Source organism: Heliangelus exortis, chromosome 1, assembly GCF_036169615.1.
Source record: "Heliangelus exortis chromosome 1, bHelExo1.hap1, whole genome shotgun sequence".
In the NCBI taxonomy this organism is placed as follows: domain Eukaryota; kingdom Metazoa; phylum Chordata; class Aves; order Apodiformes; family Trochilidae; genus Heliangelus; species Heliangelus exortis.
The window spans coordinates 136,258,063-136,280,092 of NC_092422.1; the positions used below are offsets into that span (position 1 = coordinate 136,258,063).

The 22,030-nt window shown below is 41.5% G+C and overlaps 1 protein-coding gene across 3 annotated transcripts in view; it reads right to left on the reverse strand.

The window, feature by feature from the left end:
• Positions 1 to 14,171: 14,171 nt before the first annotated feature.
• IPO8 (importin 8) overlaps positions 14,172 to 22,030 on the reverse strand; it is a 49,881-nt gene continuing 42,022 nt past the window's right edge. For 2 of the 3 annotated variants that reach the window (XM_071768988.1, XM_071768998.1), the window contains exons 23-25: positions 21,159 to 21,386; positions 20,364 to 20,480; positions 14,172 to 19,660 (exon numbers count right to left, since the gene is read on the reverse strand). In XM_071768988.1, the coding sequence (XP_071625089.1) occupies positions 19,563 to 19,660; positions 20,364 to 20,480; positions 21,159 to 21,386 (443 nt within the window). In that variant the 3' untranslated portion in view covers positions 14,172 to 19,562. Of the gene's footprint in view, positions 19,661 to 20,363; positions 20,481 to 21,158; positions 21,387 to 22,030 lie in introns of those variants that run through there. The other variant, XM_071769003.1, reaches the window with a different exon arrangement.

The following is a 22,030-nucleotide window of genomic DNA, read 5'->3' on the forward strand; positions in this document are numbered from 1 at the left end:
CATCTGCCCAGCAGCCACCCAGAGGGATCCAAAGCAAGTATCATAGAATGGTTTGGGTTGGAATGAACCATAAACATCATCTAGTTCCAGTCCCCCTGCACAGGCACAGACACCTCCTACTACACCAGGTTTCTCCAAGCCCAATCCAGCCTCCTCTTGAACACTTCCAGGGATGAGGCATCCACAGCTTTCCTGGGCAATCTGCTCCAGTGTCTCACCAGCCTCACAGTAAGGAATTTTTCTCATGTCTAATGTAATCTACCCTCTTCTAGTTTTAAGTCGTTCACCCTTGTACTAACACTACACACCCTTGTAAAAAGTCCCTCCCCAGCTTTTCTGTAGCCCCCCCTTTCTGATGCTGGAAAGTCACTAGAAGGTCTCCCCAGAGCCTTTTCTTCTCCAGGATCAACAACCCCAGCTCTCTCAGTCTGTCTTTGTAGGAGAGGTGCTTCAGCCTTCTGATCATCTTTGTGGCCCTCCTCTGGAGAGGGCTAATAAAATAGATGTTGCATCTCACTCTGAAATAGATATGACAAGATGAGCTGGCAAGGAAGAAGGAGTCAATTTGTCTCCATCCTCTGTAAAATCTCAGACTGTGTTCTCAGTAATATGATCAGATCTGGGGCTGGATGATCAGCTTTGGCAGTTCTAATAGAGCCAGCCTGCCAACACTGTAATTGTAAACACAACCCACATCTGAATATAATAATAGTAATAATGATGATAAAAAGTAATGTTACCGTGGTCCACACCCACTGGAAAGTCTCATTTTTGCTTTGGCTTTAGGGCAAAGGATGGTGAGGATGTTTGGATCAACAGCTTCATTTCAGCCCCTGTTTCTGATAAGTCTATCACCATGTTTGTTGCTGCAAAATATTAAGCACAACATAGAGCTCATTCCTAGATGATATACAGGCAGCTTGTTTTTTTCATTTCACCACAAATCTTATTTATATATACATGGCAAATAAATTGATACCGCACACCGAGCACATCTACAGGGCCTGATTTTCCCGTGTTACATTGGATTTATGATCTTGTAATTCCATAGACTTTAATGAGTTTTACCAGAATAAAGCTGGTTCCTAAAGAGGAAGGATATATTATGAACTTGAACATATTACTTGTGTATCCAACCAGAAACATTCGTATGGACAGACACCTGGAACAGATGACAATAGTTACATTTGCCTCATACTCCCTTTTATAAGACCCAGATTTCAGTTGCTTGCATCTGCCAAGGATTCAGTATTCAGGCAGAAATTTTCCCACTAATGTGCTTGCCCCAGGCTAAATATTTTCAGACTGTTTGAGCAAAATTATTCCAGCCATTCAGAGGATAAATTTAGGGAAAACCACAGTGTTTTGCCAGCATTAAGAAAGGCTCCAATGGCCTTATTTAGGAGCTCTTAAAGCTTTGAAGAAAGGTTTCAAAACACTGAAAAGAAACAGTATGCTGTGTCCCAGAAGTGGACACGCTGCTGACTTAGAAATCTGTCCATAGTCCAAGAAATACATGCCCAAAGCCAGCAGTCCACACTCAGCTGCTGTCTGCCCACCAGGCCCCAAGTTACCCATGTTTGGCTGCACTGGCATGATCTGTGGCAAAGGGAGACCTCTGCACTTGCAGAAAGCAAACCCAAAAAGGATGTTTATACAATTGTTTTACAAGGAGATGATCAGTGCTACAAGTGGTCTCCTAAATGGCCATGTGTTTGCTCTGCAGGCTTCAGCAAACTGAGACTGGCTGAGTTCAGAGGCAAGCACCACACTTCAGGAAAGGCCAGGAAGGAGCAGTGAGAAAGCTGTCCTGAGGTAGGGTTGTGTTTTGTGGGTTTTTTAATAAAAAGCTACTGGCAATGCACTGCCAAAAAATCCTTACTATTGTCTTTGCTTATGCAGGGCTACATTCATTTCAGCTTCTCGTCCCTAAGGAAATAGAGAAAACACTGCAGAATTATGTGCCTTTCTTGATGCGTGAGCAGTCTTTAGACAACACAGAAACACAAAGATGTAGGGTGGACCAGGCCACTGGAGTTAAAAGTGTCAAAGGGCCCACCACTGGTTTAAAGCATGGCCACAGCCCAAGCAAGGTGTTCCTGTAATTCCCTGCTGCTGGGGATCACTGTGGCATCAGACAGAACAGCTGCATGCACAGATGGCACCTCACTGGGTGGCAACACTTAGGTTGTGGAGGTAGAAAGAAGCAAACCCCTTCACAAGAGAGAGTGAGGAATGGAGGAGCTGAGACAGGAGGAATATCTGTGGATGTACTCCCTCTTCCTCACCAACTCAAATCAAAGCCCACGTTCCTGAACTAGCTGAAGGACTCCCTAGCAAAGGAGGTGGCTCACCTTCTCCTAACACTTGGCCATAGAGCCCAAACCCTGCAAGCCCAGTGGATCACAGTAGTCCCACAGCACACCTTATGTGTTTCAATTAGTGTGTTCCACCTTTAAGTTATATTTATTCTGATGTTCAACACAAGCTTTGCAGCAGACTAGCTGCTGACCGCTTACCTCAGCCACTGACAGTTGTGGACTGCAGACCACCCAGCAAATATTTCTTAAGAGCTCTGGCTGAACATGCTTAACTCAAGTGGAGTTCTCTGCTAAATCTCAGTCTAAATATCCCAGCATTTTGCTGACTCCTGTGAGGGCACATATGGTTCCATATTGTGGGAAAGTTTGTTTTTTTACAATTTATTCCTAAGACCAAGTGTAAAAAATTATATACAACCAATGTTAAGAGAATATTAAGGTTGCGGACTCAAGCAGTTACAAGCCAGGAACTGGCTGACAATGTCGTAGTTACACAAAAGAAAGATCTAAATAAATGTGTTTTGATAGCCAGAAAATGTTCTCTAAAGGACAAGCTAGCTAAAGAGAAATAAAAGAACGAGGCCACTTTGTTTGACAACAGCTTCTTAATGATCATCTTTCCAGACCATTTCCTTCTCTCCTCCCTAAACTCCTGCCAAACTGCAGCTACTTTAACATGAAGATTTCACAAAAGGTTAATCTTTGCACTTGAGAAGGAAGTAAAGTTTGGGCTTCAGAGGTGATTTTCTCGGATCATTTTTAAAAGTTATAATGGTGTACATTGAGTACATTAAATTAACCACACTGAAAAAGGTGCAACACTACATAATTCTTCCTGTAATTTTTCTTCTTCTATAAAGGTGACATTCATCCCTGTGGTGGGTCTGATATAGTTATGGGTTAGACTTATCAAGGTTAAATCTCCTTTCAGCAAGAGGAGAAAAAAAGATTTCAAAAAAGTCCATTTAGGGTTTAGCAAACAACCCCAAATTCCACCCCACCTCCTTCTCTGTCATCAGGGACATCACAAATAAGCATTGTTTGTTATCTTTAGGTAAGAGAAACTCATTTCCCATAAAATTAAGGGAGGGTTATTGCTATGAGGAAAAAAGAACCTTCACAGGCCAAGCTGCATCTGTTTTGGAGGAGGGTAGCCAGCAATCAGTGAGCTCTGTAGCCTTTGATGGCAGAGCAAGGCTGACCAGCATGCAGTCCCCACCATGGGCTGCCTGAGCATCAGCCCAGTGTGCACCTGCTACTTGCAGCAGAGTCCACATGGGCAGCAGATGTTCAGGGGCTGGCATCCACATCCCAAGCTGAAGCATTAAATCAGCTCACGCCAGGGAAGAGGTGGGATGTTGCTGTTCCAGCTCCTGGGGTGAATTCTGAGCAGTGCTGTGCTCAGGGTCCTGTTGTGAGAACTGTGATGAGGGCCTGAGCAGAAGAAAGCAAAAGTCACATTGCAGGAGTTACCTCTGGAACCAGTGCTGAGGATCTATCAGGCCCCAACCTACAGGAGACACTAATCAAAAGGCTTTGGCTATTGGGAGTCTAAGAAAAAGAAAAAATCAAAAAATCAAGGAAAGAAATGTGACAAAACAAACAAGAAAATCATATGAACTCAAAATAAGTTCAAACCCTTTTCCCTGAGAAGAAGAATACACACTGCAAGCCCTGCAACATCCTGTCTCCAGCAGCCACACAGGCTTTGCAGAGTCTTACCTGCAGGTCAGAATAGGCAGGTGAAGCAGAGCCTTGAAATCTGGTGACACTGCTCACACAGATCCCCTTGAGGAGGTAAGGATTTTCAAATGCAAACGAGTTGGAAAACTTTTAAAGGAAATGAATATAAGAGCAGCAGAGGCTGCAAAAGGCTAAAGCTAAAAGGACAAAGGACAGAACTGTAGGTTTGCCACAGCTTGAGGCAGGGATGGGAGTACAAAGGAGAGGGTGATTAGTAAAGGAGGGCCCATTTAAAAGGGGAAAAAAAAGGTCTCATTCCTACCTGTCAAGTTCTGCCTTTCACTGATAGGAGCTATGCTTTTTTCCTCACAAATATTTTTACTAGAACCCCAAAACTGCAGACATCAGTTCAGGCAAGATCATAGCTCTGGAGAAGGGCCAACAGAGTTCAAAGCCCCCTGGTTGGAAACCAAAGCAATGCTGACAAGTGTTGAGGGAAAATTTATGAGGTCCTGATTGCTAAAAGCATATGTTTGGGATATAAAAAAGTAACAATTATGCCACCCACACTGTTTTCTCTTTTCTTATGTGTGGAGCTTTGGGCTAGCATGTTGAAACATAAAACAATCGGGGCACTTTTTAGACAGAATTTATAGCATTCCCAGACTGACATTTAGTATCATGGCTTGCAGTTGAGCATACTATTCAACAAGCCACCTGCCTCTATAAATGTCACTATTTGGGCTCAAACTTGGCTTATGTATAATTCAAAGGAACTCCTGTTCTTTCCAGTTCCTACCTATCTACGTGGAGGTTTCATGGGCCACTGCACTGAAAAAGACAGTTCGTAGAAAATAAAGGTTAGAGTCTTGGGTGATTTATCTTGTTCTGAGGCAGTAGGAAGGGGCACATGAAATTTTCATTCCAGTAAAGATGTAGAACTGCCCCACAGAATAAATTGGTCCTGGCCTGTGCAACCAGAAACCCTGTGAGAAACGTGGGGAACTACTGACCTGCGGTGGGGAGCAATGGATCACCAGGTAGGGTGGGAGGCAGCCTGAGGTTTTCACATCTGGAGATTTCTGAGCCTTTTACAAAGCACCAGAGGTGCCCCAGGGGGCTCTGTCTGGCTGCAGAGATTCCTCTTCAGTTCAAGTGATGCAAAGAGGCAGTCAGCAGTCATGCAGCCACATCCACATAGTGGCAGGCAGAGAACCAAGCGTGGCATGCAGGAAGGCAGAGGCACATCAGGACTGCCATGTGCTGGAGTGTTCAGACTGCACAGCTGGGCACACTGCAGCACAGTCATAGAATCATAGAATTGGCTGGGTTGGAAGGGACCTCAGAGATCATCAAGTCCAACCCTTGATCCACGACCCCTGCAGTTACCAGACCATGGCACTGAGTGCCACATCCAGTCTCTTTTTAAATATCTCCAGGGATGGAGAATCCACCACTTCCCTGGGCAGCCCATTCCAATGCTTGATCACCCTCTCAGTAAAGAAATTCTTTCTAATGTCCAACCTAAACCTCCCCTGGCACAACTTGAGACCGTGCCCTTTTGTCTTGCTGAGAGTTGCCTGGGAAAAGAGACCAACTCCCCCTGGCTACCCCCACCTTTCAGGGAGTTGTAGAGAGTGATGAGGTCTCCCCTGAGCCTCCTCTTCTCCAGGCTGAACAGCCCCAGCTCCCTCAGCCTCTCCTCAGAGGATCTGTGCTCGAGTCCCTTCACCAGCCTGGTTGCCCTCCTTTGCTGCTCCAGCACCTCAATCTCGTTCCTGAACTGAGGGGCCCAGAACTGGAGGCAGCCCTTGAAAGTAAACCTCTGCCAAAGAGCAGCTGCAACACTAATGGCTGCAGCACTGTTAGCATAAACCACTCTTGATTCTGGCTCCATGCTCAGGCAGTTGTATTAGTATCACAAAATAATTTAGACTGAAAAGGATGTCTGCAAGCCATCTAGTCCAATGTCCTTCTCAAAGCAGGGCAAACTAGATTAGGTAGGTCAAGGCCCTGCCCTTGTTCATTGGGATGAAACACACGCTGCCAGAGCTGCTCTGTTGCCTCTTTAATCAGAGAGACAAATTACTCAGACATGTGCTCCAAACCCAGAACATATGCCACATGGTCTTAGGATGGAGATCCTATTGGGCAGCAGAAACCACTGGTAAATTTACAGCACAGTCTTATGTATGACAGTGGAGCATAGGTGGGGGGGGCTTCATCAAACTCTCATTTGTTTGTTAAATGCAAAACTGGCAATTTCCTGCTTTGCAGGGAAGAAAAAGAACATACAATGTTTCCCTGGGGCCCAGTCACACACACCAGAAACCATGGAAACTAGGAGGTGAATATGTTGAGACAGCTCACAGAAAATGTGGGTGTGCTCCATCTCTCTCTTTAAAATCTTCATAAGAACAAGCAGGGCAGAAAAACTAGCATTTTATAACAGGGATGGATTAGACATTGCTCTCTTTAATAAAACTCTCTTCCACTCGGCAGCTTATGCTGGCCTGACAGAATAATTTCTTATCAGGATTTAAACATTTTGATGCTTGAAGGTATCTGATATCTTTCTGTAACCAGCATCAATTATGCTTTGAATACTGCAAAGAGGGCAGTGAAGCCTAGACCTATCACCTCACACAATCAAACTTAACCAAAAATTAAGCCTTCTGGGAATAACAAATTGGCAAATTGGTGACATGCAGAATCAAGATCATCTTGATGACTGAATCCTGTCTGACCCAATCTTCCTAACATGCCCTATTAAAAAAAAAAAAAAAAAAAAAAAAAAAAAAGAATAAAGAATATAGTAAAGTAAAAGTTACACATACGTCATTCTTGAAGACCATGGTATGACAAATCATACATAATAGAAGTCCCCAGTTATGACTTCTAGCATGTAATGGGAAACAATTTTTGTGTTTTGTTGCTAAATGTTTATAAATGGTTGTACTCCACTCTTGGAGCTTTTCCTCTACAGTTGACTCTTCCTATACAGAGAGCATAGTCCCGCAGGCAAAAACCAGGTGACGGTACATCAGTTCCAGAAATGAGTTCCTGCTCGGCACAGGCAAGAGGAGTGGTCTCCTTTGTACTATCATTACCTGACCATATGAGAGGAATGAAGTAGAGATTTCTAGAATAATATGAATTCTAATATATAAAGTAAAGATGTCCCATGCTAACAATAATTCTGAGGGCAAGCCTTTATACTAAAAGCAAGATTGTTCTAGCTGAAAATTCACATCCTTCCTGTGAGGGGAACAATACATACAGGAGCAAAGCTCTTGTATATCAAGACCAAAGCAACCTTGTGAATCTTACAACCCACGTCTGCCACTCTGAATAAAGGTATTTTGTCATTCACTGAAATAAATAGGAACAGGGCCAACTGCAAGATAATGGTAGATGCAGAAGAAAAAGTGTACTAGGCTGTTAACAAGGGCTTCTCAGAAAACTGCCAGAGGGGATGCTTCTCAGAGTTTACAGCATCGGAAACTCTGTATAGAGATCTAAAATCTTTTCCTCTCACATACTTCTTCCTTGGATGCTCAAGGGAATCAAGGTGGTGGTGGGTGTTGAGATTTTTTCTTCGTTGAGCCTGACTGGCATACATACTCCGTCAGAAGGAACCCATGAACGTGCCAAAAGAATGAAACTTTTTATCCTAAAAATGTGAAACCTTTAAATGTTAACCATCCATAGCATGGTACAGCTGTGCTGAATATGATCTTCCCACAGACTCAGATGTTGCTGTAGACCAAACCACAACATCAGGGAGATGGTTTTTTGCTGTCAGCTTTCCTGGGAAATGCTGTATTTGTAGAAGGTCTCCAATGCCATCAGAGAGATTGCACCAGTTTAAATAATCTTGCTTCAAAAAGAGCTTTTAGTACTATAAAATTCTGAACGACAAACTGACCCAACAGGTTAGGTACATAATAAGGCAGCCTCTTTCTTCCAGTAACACCCCTCACTCTCTCTCTCTCTGTTTTCTGGCTCCTACAGCAATTCAAGCACATGGTGAAAAAAAAATGTTCCAAGCCAATGGTGGCATCCAGTATTGTATGCTGGATGTGTCATTGATAGCTGGAATATATCAGATATTTTTAGCTACTGTAAGCAGTTCAAGGCAATCAAGTGTTGCAATCAAGAGCACATAGAAGCTCACTTATATCAGTTCAGTCAAGATTTTAAGAATTCAGATTCTGCAACTCTGTCAGCTAATGTGCTGGGATGGTATGAGCAGAGTTCCTCCCAGCTTTGGTGTAGCACAGCCATTTTCAGAAAGATGACCTTCCCAAGAACTCCCCACTGTGCTCAGCTTAGCGAATAGTTATTTCAGTCACAGGAGCCTTCTGCAAGGGAATAGGAAAGGTAGCCTTGATTGCAGATATTCAGAATTATCTGTCACAGTGAAAATCTCTGGGCTCCATCATGGGCCATGAAGCCAAATGACACAGAGAAATTACAGACAGATCATAGAGTCAATCTTTTGGTCAATATTTTAAGGCCAAGCACGAAGCCAATAGGAATTGGGTGATTTTTACCCAGACAGAGGAACCTGCCAGAGCAGAAACAGAGCAGGTAATCACGACCACCACCCCTCTGCCCTCTCGGCCGCCGTTGGGGTGTGGCGGGAGCCTCCCACGCACGGAGCAGCCCCGCGGGGGGCGGTCAGCACCACGGAGAGCGACAGAGCCCAGCGGCGGGAGCTCAGCACCACGGACAGCGACAGGACCCCGCCTGCTCCGGGACCGCGGGGAACCACGGAGGGGGTCACCAATATTTCCTGTACTGGTGTGAAGGAGAACCCGGGCTCTGTAAGTCTCTTAACAGCTCTTTATCTTCTCCCTAAAACGGGGAGCGTCTGTCTGCCCCCTCTCCCGCACAGCCACGTTTTGATCGAGAGCTTCCCACTGCCTGGCCTGCCCTGTGGGTCCCTACAGAGTACAGAGTATCTCCACCTCGCAGAGAGGGATCACTGCAAGTAGCCTGAAGTTTGATGGTAAGGCTTAAGCTGGAGAGCACAGTTGTGCTGGCTGCACATCTCTACACTAGGGTTGAGCAAATAGTTTCAGGGGCAGGAATGTGCCTCTATTTTCCTTGCAGTAACACAAAGTAAATGATTGCAGGTACCTTTCTCTACCTTAAAAAGCCAATATTGCCCTTTTTCTCCTCTGCTAATATGCTTTGTCATCTTGGAAAACGTTAAGTACATTAGAGTAAAAACACATGTCCTCAAAAGTTCCAGAGACCCCTCCGTTCATCTGGTTCTTCCATGCTTAGATCCTTTGACAGCAAGATGCTCCTTCTCTCTTGTGAATAATGAGCCACCTGCTTCCCTCAGCAAGCAGAATCCACTAGACACCTGCTGACACTTTGCAATCCAAGCAGACACTGGTTTCTCATGCAAATTCTCCTTTTATACCTTCCCCCTCCCACACAGCTCTACAGTTCATGATAACACAGAACTCTATAGCTCATGCTTCAGCTTTTGGACTGTTCTGAGGAAGTGACATACCCTTGCAATTGAAGCTAATGTTAATCAAGCAATGTGTAGTTTCCAGAGTTAGCAATTGCATGGTAGTGGGACTCATGCCTAATGCTTATTGCTTTTTCTGCTCATTTCCTTTCAAATGCAAAGCCTAAGTATCTACTGTCATAAGTTGAGCCAACTCACTGAAGATTATTGCCATTACCATATTTTGAACAAGTCAAACACCTGCCCTCCTAATCACCTCTGCCCACATGGCCCAGCCAAGCTGTTCTGCCACTGCCAACCTGTATTCCCCCTGCCCATTCTACAGAAGGAGCAGCAAGACCAACTGGATAAAATCTTAACCAATCTTCTCTGCTTCCCAAGATGACCCTTCTCTGGACAGCAGGTTGCCTAGAAACCTCCTAATCTCCCCTCTAACCTGAAATATTTGGTGGTTCTAAGTTCTTGAGCAGGGATAGTAGTACAGATTAATAGAAAATCCAGCTCTGTAACATACTCCCTCCATGGGTTACAGGTTTCCCTTACTTAGGCCTTTCCCCTAATTCTAAAGAATAGGCTAATGGTCATAAAGCCAAGGGTCTGGACACTGCACACCTAGGGGCTCACCATATTCACTAACTTGTAATCAGAACCTTACCTGCATTTAGGTGCTTCTGTTCAGCAGATTCCCAAGCTGCTCCTGCTGACTGCCTTTTTTTCAAGGTCCTCCAAGTTAGACATTCATAGATTATCTTTCACAGTACTCACTGATGAACTGCTGACCTGAATGCAGCCTGACAAGTTTCCTGAACGCTGTAGTATCATTTAGCTGGGTTAGAGCATCCACCGTAAAAGACAAAAATAAAAAGCAACCAAAATGTCACAATAGATGGTGCAATTTAGGCAATGAAACCCACTATAAACCAGAAGAGCTCTAGCTCAGCTCCCGGGCAAGGAAAGGCTGTAACTTACAACTTTGTTGTAATGTAACACTGTTGTAATGTACAACTTTGTTCTAAATATGTATGCACAACAAAGCATATGCATATTACTCACATCTTATATACAAGCATCAGCAAAACTGACTAGACACTTGCACTCAATCAACAAACAAAAAGTGGAGACTTTTTTTTTCTGATTATGATTGGTTACAATTGTCCCCAGTGGTTCTTTCCCCTCCATATAAACATATCAGAGAGATGCACTCACATGGCCAGAATTACCCACCCAGCCTGGATGGTTCATTTCCCTCAGCTTGCTTTGCCAGTGGGCAGCTTACAGCCTTTAATAGCTCAGAGGCACAACTCTGCCTGTCCTCTGCTTTCCTATAAAAACCTAACAAGCTAAGCCTCCTGTCCTAAATTATTAGGTGCCTAAAATCAGGTGGTATGCTTTTTTCCATCTCCCCACTAACACTATGCATACTAGTCCTCACCTGTGTGACTTTAAAAGGTCATATCCACAGCTGGCATATTTTCCCCTATTTCTCTTCAATCAAAAATGGGGATATTAAAAAAAAACAAAAAAACAAAACATAAAACCAAAATAACAAAAAAACAAAACAAAACAAAAACAACAAAAAAACCCACCAAAAAAAAGTGAATAGAATTATATGGTGAAACAGTAGTCATTTACAAAATTATTAAATGCTTCCCAATGATTTAATATGGCTTTGGAAGATTATGAACTTAGTGCCCTGCTAAGCAATCTCCTGCAGCAGAATAAGCCTTGGACTCAGGCATCCCACAACACAAGTGACCTTGGATGAAAACCAAAAACTTGGCAACAAAATAAACTAGCACATCCTTTGACATTAAGTAGTCTGGGTTTTTTTGTAGCTTTTTCTTGTTGTTGTTTGTTTGTTTGTTTTCCTGAAGCAGAGCTGTCATGAAGTAAAATCTGGAGTTGAAAGTCAACGACAACTCCATATCCAAATGAAAGGTAAAAAAAATTCTACCTTTCCCACCCTCATGCCCCAAATCAGGAGGAGAGCAAGAATATGAAGTTATAAACTGTGTATTTGTAGCTTATTAGAAAAACAATGCTCTCTCTTTCTTGTCATACTTAACTTTTGTTTATTTTGTCCCATGTTTTCTCTCTCTTCCCCAGTGTGCTTTACAGTTACAGAATTTAATTCAATCTGGATTTGGGCCCTGATTCAGTAGTTGGGTCCTGAAAAGCTGAAAAAATTTGCTCAAAACCTATTTGAAAACGTTTTACACAACACTGTTATCTAAAGAAAGAATCAAAATAGTAAGAGAATCTCATGATTAATAAACCATGCTTTGTGGGAATATTTATTGACAAAAAAATCCGCTATCACTCCATAGTTCTAATTCAGCAGAACACAGCCACAAATGCCCAAGAGATGCACACGTAAGAAGGAAGACAGGAGAATCCAGAATCCTGGTTGAGAATTTTTTATTTGGTTACAAAAAGCAGAAGCTGAATATCTAAGGCAAGATCCTGATGCCCCGGAAGACCACTGGATCCTAAAGCTATAGAACAGATGGCAAAGCGGGATGGTAACAAAGCCTGATCAGAGCAGACGGGAGAGGAGACACAAGCATTCTCCCCCAGTCCTCTGTGACAGGCAGCCAGGCATGAATTGCAACCACAAACAGCTGCTACTTCAGCCATGCAGTGGCAGTGGTTTTTCAATATGTGCATTTTATTGTGAGAACATCCATCACTAAGCAACAGAAAATCCCATTAAGCAATCAAATGAACCTTCGCATCAGTTAGAAAGAAGCAGCCACAAGAACCGAGGCAACCCGAGACTGCACAGAATTCTGCCTTCTTGACAGAATGACCTCTGGTGGCCAGGAAAGTCCTTTAGATCCATCCTCTGGTCTGGTGGCTCAGACAAGCCCTGGGTTCTGAAATCAGTCCTACTTATAGATCAGAGAAGCACAATTGGAAAGTATGAACAACCTCATGTAACAGAGCAATCAGGAATAGGAGCTCTTCTTTGGAGCAATTTCCATGCCTGCTCTTCCTATGAAATCAACGTTCAAGGGACATGTGCATAGACTCTCTCTCAGCCAGGTAATGTCTTTTTTCCCCTGCAATAATGCTGACAGATCCCCTCGGTCTTCAAAACATTAACATGAATTGAGCTAATCATGCTGCTCATCCTAACTGACTGAATTTTGTTTGGCAGAACTCAACAACTATGAACTGTGTTGTATTAAGGAACTAGACTCCATCTATCTGTTTAATCTCACTTCTTGATGACACATTTCTGAGTGGTCTATACATAGAAATGGATGGTGAGAGCTGGTTCTGTTCAGTGCATGTCCAGATGCACTGCAGTGTTTCATTACTCTTGTCTCAGTCTTGCTTAACCCCCAGCATCTTCCAGGAAAATGCTTATGGAGGAACACATGACAGAGGTATTTTTTCTCCATACAGATGTGGCTCTTCCAGAGCACATCCACCACTGCACGGAGATGTGGGGATGTGTCAGCCCCACAATGGTTTGATTTGTGATCAAATCCCTACACAAAGCTGCAGCCATTTGGAGGCATAGAAGCCACATACTTGGGTTAAAAACCTCACCCTTTAGAGCTTGTTAGAAGTGACAGTCACAATCTACAACTACTCAACCGGTCTAGGATGTTTGTTAATACCTAGAGAGAGGCTGTAAGCAACCCAGCACCCCTGATACATGGCACACATGACACCACAGGTCACCTGGAGTTCTGCTCCCATGTCATCAGAGCTCCAAGAAGAATTAGCAATTGGGATGTGAGTCATTATATAGCCAAGAACCATTTTTCTAGAGGAGAGCTCATCATACCAAGAAATCCACATAAGATACAATAAAACAATGTCACTGCTAGACAGATGGAAATTGCAGCTCAATAAAGGAACTCACTGTTACTAAGCAATTTCATAAATTAAGTATGTTCTGGCAGAGCTCCTCTGGAAGGTATTAGCAGTGATCCAAACACTAGGACCTCCATTACAGCCAATGGCATAACCCCCAGGCACTTCAACAGAGCCAGAATTTTAATTTCTCACGCCAGCTACAACACACAGCTATGGTTTTGGGCAAATTACTGTAACTCAACATCCTCTGTAATAAAAATGGGCCACTAACCACTGCTCCTGTAGATACCGTGGAGGATTCACAGGAGTGGCCCAGACAAGAAGGGTAAGCATTACCAACCAGTGCCATTTAGCAAACAGGCTACTACAGCAACTCACTGTGAGGAAAATACTCCACATATACTAATACCAGCTTGTAGTTTCTGCAGGATTGTCTTGTCCTGTGTGTATCTTCTTTATGAATTCCAGGCACAGAAGACTGGGTCAAGCTCTGGTGCAATCCCTGGGCTCCAAGATTATTATCTTGTTTTATATTTTGATAACTGTATTTGGATGATCCGTAACGATCTTATCTGCACCAAATTTCAGTCATGTTCTTCTGCAAGCAAAGCCTGCATGTGGATAGTTGCCTTCACGAGGCTGAGATCAAACACACACTGGTACCCAGATGCACACAGTAACTCCAGATAACATGCACATTTGTTTAAAATTAATTCTGGGGTGTTCTTGCAGATAGGTTTTATGGCTGTATGAGGAGAGGTTATAAAATGAGACTGGGCTCCTTGGTAGGTGGTGTGTTACGTTTTAAGAAATATTATTCCTCCCATATAAATGCACAACAGATGTAACATTCAACCTAAGCAGTAAGATTTATTACTATTTTTAAAGCAAATTCAGCACAGCTTAGGAGAACACTGTACAGAACCCTTTAAGCTAGGAAGAGGTTCTTCTTGTCATCGATACATGTTTTGTATCTCTCAATTCTTGCCCTCAAAGCCAATCCACCATTAAGTATTTTAGGCTTCTTACAAAGGTGATGATGTAATGTAGGCACTAGCAGTCTTCATTCAGTCACTGCAGGCATGGGCTCATATCTTTTCTTTTAATATCAAAAGAAATCTACATGGCCTCTTTGGTCTCTTTTTGAGCACAAAAATATTTCAGGTGATTTACATTAAGTGTAGTACCAACAGCACATGCAATCAAAAAGCAATTTTCACACATTGTTTGGCAATGAAAAAAAAATTACAGCTGTGATCAAAGAGCAAAGTCTCACTTATATTGTCTCATATTTATTTCTTTACCCCATGCACTTTTGTATAAATACTGATTTATGTTTTCTTCAGAGACATAGCTCTTCTGTTTTCCAAAAATAATCTGCTTATGCATAGTCTTCTCTGAAATTTTAAAAGCACTGCCTTCCTTTTGTTAAGCTCACTTCCATGATCTCTGTGCATGAAAAGTAGTGAAGGAGGGACATGTGAAACTAGACCAACAAACATGTTAAGAACATCTAAAAATGAGGAACAATTCTTGGATAAACAGCTTCAAAGGTAAACAGTCCTGTGAAAAATCAATAGGCCTCCATGTCACATAGTCAGTTTATATTTTGCATAAGGGCAAGCAACTTGAAAATTAAAACACATCTGAATATAATATTAAAATCTCATTTCAAGAAAACATTGATTTTTCTTTGCCCAGCAGCTTCAACTGTCAAGTAGTTTTTCAATTCTTCCATTTCTCTTCATCCAACATAATTCAAGATGGTTCAGCAGGCAGCCTCTCTGTTCACCTGAGGTGAATCCAGGAACTGATTGTATTCAAACTGTTAAAATCAAAGCATCTCAAAATTCATTTCTCACCTCACCATGCAGATAGCCAAGCACTTAAAACTGGGAACATCTATTACAGCCTAGGAAGAAAATTCTAGCATTAGTTGACTACTTTCACCTTGTTTTTCTGATATGGACAACTACCAGCTTGGAATCACAAGTTCAAAGCATCACACCAACTTTAGGGCTGCCTGAGCACATTCTCTTTGTGGAGAAAGGAATGGGACAAAGTTCATGGGACATTCCTCTAGAGGATCAAGGCAACATCAGGAACACTGCAGACCCGAGATCAGATCAAATGCATCACCTCAGTTTAAATGGATGCTTTCCCAATTTATCACAACAATATATGACTGCAGATTCTCTCTGAACTGCTGTTCCCCAAAACTCTTTGGTTGGGGAGTGGTTCATCCAGTAGCTCCCCAGACATGGAGCAGGTAGCCCTTTAGTAGAAGGTTTGCTGATAACCTTTAAGAAAGGCTGGAATCCCACTGAGTGACTCTCATTGGTGACTGTACATCAGCCAGGAAAAGAGATTCACAGACTTTTTAAAGGGATGCATCTGTTTTCAGCAAAAAAAAAATAAAATCACATGAAGTCTTTGCTTCTCACTAACAGCTGTCAGATTCATGGTACTAATATTCATACAGATGTTGCAGATCCTATTTGGAAAGTATCTAAGTGCATTATAAATACCCTCTATAATGTCTGATAGCACAGTGGTTGGCAAACAAAAGGAAGGGAGGAAGAAAAGAGACTGAGTACTGCTCTGGAAGCAAGGCAGTTAATCATTCATGTTGTCTACAATTCCTTTGGCTCACAAAAGTCTCAAGACAGACTCTTGCTTTATAGTAAAAAAAAAAAAAAAATCCTCTACAGTTCTAGCTTCTCTCCTCTATAATGTATGATGTAATCCAGAGTCACAAACAGCCTGGACTTCACAGGCAAAGGGCACATCCTTAAGCAATTCTTTTCACTGACATCCCTGCAGGCAGCCTTCCCCCCTGAAGCAAAGCAGCTCACTGTATCATTTTGTACAACATTCTTAACACATTTTGACTTACACTCCCAAAGCACAATTATTTCAATAACACTGTGCACATGAGGGTCTGGGGGAATTTTTGGTGTTTGGGTTCTTTTCTAGTTTTTTCCTTTGCTTGATATTCTTCACTCTTCCTGGAGCTGGCCACTTAAAGATTTTCCTTTGCAATGAAAGCAAAGCAGGTACTTGAACTTCAAAAGAGAGAGAACAAAAAGAAGCAGCCAAAAGATGTGATCCTTTCAAGAGTGACAAAACAGTGTGTGCAATTCAACATCCAGGATCAGTTAATTTTATCTGAAAGAAGCAGCTTATGCCATAAATTAACATTTGCTATGATTAAAACCTACATAATGTTAATTTCCTATGTAAAGCTCCCATGATGCCCCTACAAGTCACCTTCACACTTTGAGAACACAGGCATGGGGCAACATAGGTCACCAGTTATCAACCTTTGTTTTATTTTACAATACATTCACAATTCTCTGTACTTCCAATGGCAAATACAGCATGCTTGGTTGGCCAGTGCTGGTATCTGATATTCCACGATTACCTTGGCTTCAAAGTGAGACAGCAATGCAGACTGGTGTTGCTCTCCCTTGAATGTAGTTATACAAAGCTGGACACAGCTCAGAAAGAAATCCCTAAAATCCATTACCTATTTATGATCATGTACAAACAGATATTTATCATGTTAAAAGAGAACCATATGTTAAAGTAGAGGCTAGAGCCCAGTAAATCTTTTTGGATGAAAACCCTTTTCAAAAAAAAGGAATAAAATAATTAACATTTGCTTTTGCCAGTAGAAACATTTGCTCATGAATCTCGGGGGAAGGGAAGGGCATTTAACCTTTTTACATGCCATCCCCTCAGACATCTCTGACCCCCAACTGCAAAACAGACAATAAAGATTCTCGACTCCACACTGCTGATTAAACCCCTTGTAAGAAACATCTGGATGAAATTTCCTTGGCAGTTGATTTGAAAAGTACACAAGAATCAGAACTAGGGAGCAGCCATAGTTCAGCTGAGTGACACAAAGATGATGCTATGCAAAAGCAGATTTTTCCTTCAACACATTAACTCTTAAATATTAGCTTGTGACTGTGCAAGCAGCCTCATTAGCAGAAAAAAAAGTAAATCCCTCTTCTACTCTGCATGCCAGTGTAGAGAAGGCAAATGGGCTTCAGAAGTAGCCCAACATGACAGTTTCATTCTTTCAAATAAAATAATAAAGGGCTTAGACAGTTTACATGCCTAATAGTTAACTTCCATTGACAGGTAAGAGAGGTCACCCACATCCTTAACTTCCAAAAAAACATTAAATTAATGAAGCATTTCAAAACCTCTATGGTTTCTGAGAAGCTCACCAACAAACCACATGGAATCCCCTTCCTACTGCCTCAGTCAATACTCCTCCAGGCCTAAATTACCAAAAATTGTCTACAGTTTGCATTTGAAATAAACATCCATGATAAAGGATGCCCCAGGCCTCTACTGCTTTAGCTTGAAGAGCCTGCCCAATGCAGCTCAATGGATTGTTCCCTTTTGGAAATGCAGACCTTGGAATTCTCAGATTTTTCATGTCCACCAGTCTTAAAAGTGAGAAATTTTCACTGTTGCTATTAGTGAGTAGCAGCAGTGAAAAACCTGCATGAACCAGGCCAACTCTGCAGCTGCTGTTGGGGGGGGGGAAACCAACAAAACCAAAGCAGCATCAGAGAACAGCACCAGAGGTGCTCTGACAGAAAGGTGCAGGACAAAGGAAAGCAGCAGGTAACGTTCTGCCCACAGCTGCCAGGCTGAGAAAATGCCAGGGAATGGGGCAAGGAATGGGCAGAGACACTTTGGCCTTTCTGAGAAGCAAAGGTCTAGAGCACTTTGGCTTTATCAGACTGAATTCTAATTACTCTGACATATAAAAAAATGAAAGCTTCAGCACAGTGCAGGGCCAGCAATCTGTAATTTGCAACAGTCACTGAAAATCTGGTGGGGTATGGGAGGGACTTAAGACTTTCCAGTTGAGGCACTGCTCTAAAGACATATATTATCAGTATGTGCTTGAAATTGCTTGGTAAATATTTTTAAGTTCTAAGGAAATTAGTACATAGAGACAAAATCTGATCTAAATATTTTATCTCCAATCCAAACCTTACATTCTAAAGCACCCCTGCTTATACTGGCTACACCACTGTGATCCTAATAGATCTAAAGGAGGGGTAACTATTCAAATTAGCACAGCTACCAGTCTCTCACTAAATAAACATATTCACAAACATCTTGCTCGGTGTGTTTGAATTTATGAGAAACCAGTCTTTGAAATTGAGGAAAAAAACCTGGCAGATAATGAAATTTCAGCATGGGACAAGAACAGTCGGATGGGATGAAGACCAGAAATTCAATCACAGAAGCATTAGAGAAAGAAGTAAGTTTGGAGCTGTTTTTCCTCTGAAAAGGTAAACAAAATATTGTAAATATTTTGTACCACCATTATTCAGTTCTATCACTGGAATGGTAATGAATTAAAAAAAAAAAAAAACCCATAAAATATGTTTCTAGAAACCCAAGTAATATCCAATATTCATCAAAAATAATGGAAATAATAAGTTGTCATGTAGACCATCTAGATGCAAGGGCCACACCACTTGTCCAGGCAGGAGGTAATTTAGGATAGATATCTGCCACCAGTGCCATCACAACTCAAGCAAGTTGATTTCACAGCTACGAGAAATAATTTAAGACTATTGCATCAAGGGAAAATCTGCAATTTTAAGACCATTTGGTGTAACCAGAGTATGCTTTGCAGCTCTAACAGACACCTCTACACGTTTGTCTGCACCAAATAGGGAAGATGAGATAATATTCTGAATCCAGCAATGTGTATGCAACCAACAAACAATTAAACGGAGTCATAAAAAGCAGGTGACTGGAAAACATGGAACCAAGACTTACAGTGTATCAAGAAATGTCCTTTCACTTAGAAAAATGATAATGCACTCCAGCATCCATTTGTTCAGGCAATCCATGTACAACAGAAGGCACTGTTATCCATACAAATCTATCAGTTCTGCACAGCAAAAACCTGAGAAGTGCAACTCCATTAGATGCAGCCTGGCCCCTCCCAGTCATTCAGGTTCCTTGAGGACAAATGTTTCCTTTCAGTCCATCAAATTATAAGAACACCACAAAAATTTGTACATTACAGTAGCTGGTAAGAAAGACCATTCTGGTGGGGGAAGCACACTGCTATTTTCCAGAAAACCTTCAGCAGCATTAAATTACCCTCCCCTATCACTCAGAAGTCATGATGATTTCAAGAAAATGTAATGATGAGACCCTTCCCATTGACCTTTGTAGTTGATCCTTCAGTTGCCACCAGGAGTACCTCCAGCAAAGTTAAATGCTGTGATCAGTCCTTTGTTGTCAAATGTGTAGCCACTTTGTTGTTCTATTGTCTTACTCTCTAGAATTCAAAGAAGGGAAAATATATGAAAAATAATCAATAGAGAACACCTCTGCCAAAGCAATACAGCTCAGCTAAAAAAGCAAAGTTTTGGAAAAAACTCTCGGTGGAGTCAAAATGTCATTCTCTAATTGCAGTGACAGTAATGCATTACATTCAGATTTTCTCTAGAAGTATAAACATACACACTTCTACAAAAGAGCTGAGAAATTAATCCTCTGCAGAATCAGTCTATGTTGCACTATTCTGCTTGCTTTTTTATTAAATCTGAATTTATTTTCCACAATGCAAGCTTTCTTAACATAGAAAGCTTTGCACTGACTATGAAGGCAATGCTAGCAGTTTAGCAGTTAGAAAATTGTTAAACACATAATAATCTACAGTAATCTTCATCATATGACTGGCTGACAATTAGGTGTTGCATTAATTGGCTCTTCATTTCAAATGTCAGATCGTGCAAAACTAGTTTGCATCCTGTTAAAAAAATCAATACATGTCAATGAGAAGGCCACTAATTAGAAGCAACAGTTACTCTTTGAGTAACATTTACTTCCAGGCAAGTGATAGTATGAAGAGCAAAATCCCGCCCGTCGTTCTCACGAAATGTTAATTAGCACAGAGATTTATTTGCTCTGTTTTTTAATACCAGATGCAGTTCCAACATCCCTGCAAGAGATCCAACGGCCCCAGAGAGGTGACTCACGTGCAGCATTCCGTCGGTGTTCTGCTAATGTATAAATTTCCTGGAGCTGATTCTTCTGATCCTCACTCAGCGGCGCTGTCAGGGAATGGTACCAGGCTGCATCTCGGCTCTGCACCGCTGCCGAAACAGGAATGGATGGAAAGTGATTATCAGGTTACAGTGCAAGCTAATTTCAGCAGAAATTGAAACACATGGAATCCCTTGTTGGTTTTAAAAGAGCACTTGTACTACAAAACGGGTTTGGTATTCCTGTCAGTTTTCTTACCACGCAATCCCTACTGTAATAGAGGCAATCCATTTGGGGGAACTTAATTACATCCTGTGCTTTCTGAAATAGAAAGTTAACCATGAGGCCATTATTCATGGACAATGATGAAGTGAATCTTCTAATTTAAAACTCATGTCAAAATTAAAAGGAAGAGGGTAAGTCAAACAGGAAAGGCAGAATATAATTTCTCCATTAGGATTTTAACATATAGAAAGCGACAAATATTTTTCTATATAGGAGTTCCCCTAGTGACTGAGTCACACCTATTTAGGCTGTGATTGAAAAGTTCTGAAAGAGAACATGAAGAGGATTAATTTCTGTCTGTGCTTGCTACCATTTGTCTATTTGCAGTACTTGTATGTCAAAAAATCTTAAGACTAACATTAGAAAAGCAAGATCACATTTTCCAGTTTCAATAATGGAAATTATTCCTTGTAACACAAAAAGGGCTTTTCATGCTGATCACCATAAACATCTCTGAACTATTTCATCATGTTACATCATTCTGCCAGCTATCAAACACATACCTAAAAGTGCTTGTGTAAAAAACTGGTATTCATCAACACCATTTTCAAGATCAAGAGGTGTGCTGAACCCTTCAAGAGCAGTCTCTTCCAAAGCATCTTCATCCCAGTCATCATCATCATCATCTTCATCCTCTTCCTCTCCACCTCCACCACCACCTCCTCCACCATGGTTCTCTTGCATTGCCTGGCTCACTTCATTTGTCTCCTCCTCATCACTAGGTATCTCTTCTGCAAAAGCATTGATGTGTTTAGTAAAACAAAGTTTAAAAAGTATAAGGAGAATGGCTTAAGAATGAAAAACAATACATCTAGGTTAGGGATGGAAAGGGGATATTCTGTTAACGACGTTCCCTCAAAATCTTAGAAGAACTGGGAAAATGAAGCTGTTAAAATGTTTCCTGCTTTCAAGATCAATTAAACTTTTGTTTCTAAGTACATCTGGAGAATGTGAAAATGCCATCTTTTTTCTTCATTTTTACAGTCATAGTGCAACTGTAGGATGGAAATTTTTTGAGGAAATGTGTCTTAGGCAAAGGGCTTCATTACAGTAGTTTCAAAATGATGAACAAATAGAAGCTTGCATAGACTTCACAAATTGGCGAAAAAATAAAACAAAAAAAGAAAATTGGATGTAGACCAAACATCATTTGATTGCTATACTTCAGACTGTATTTGAACAAACTTAAAATAGCATTTTTTCCTTAGCTTTACCTTCCATTTCGCTTCTGAAACAACTAATACAACCTGAATAAAATACAACTCCAACGTGCAATTCTAAACATTGCTACTTCCTAATTAAGGAGAAATATTTCTGACTTACAATCAAGATTTTAAAAATTCCCCTCCATTCCAATACTTTAGCTTTTTCTCTG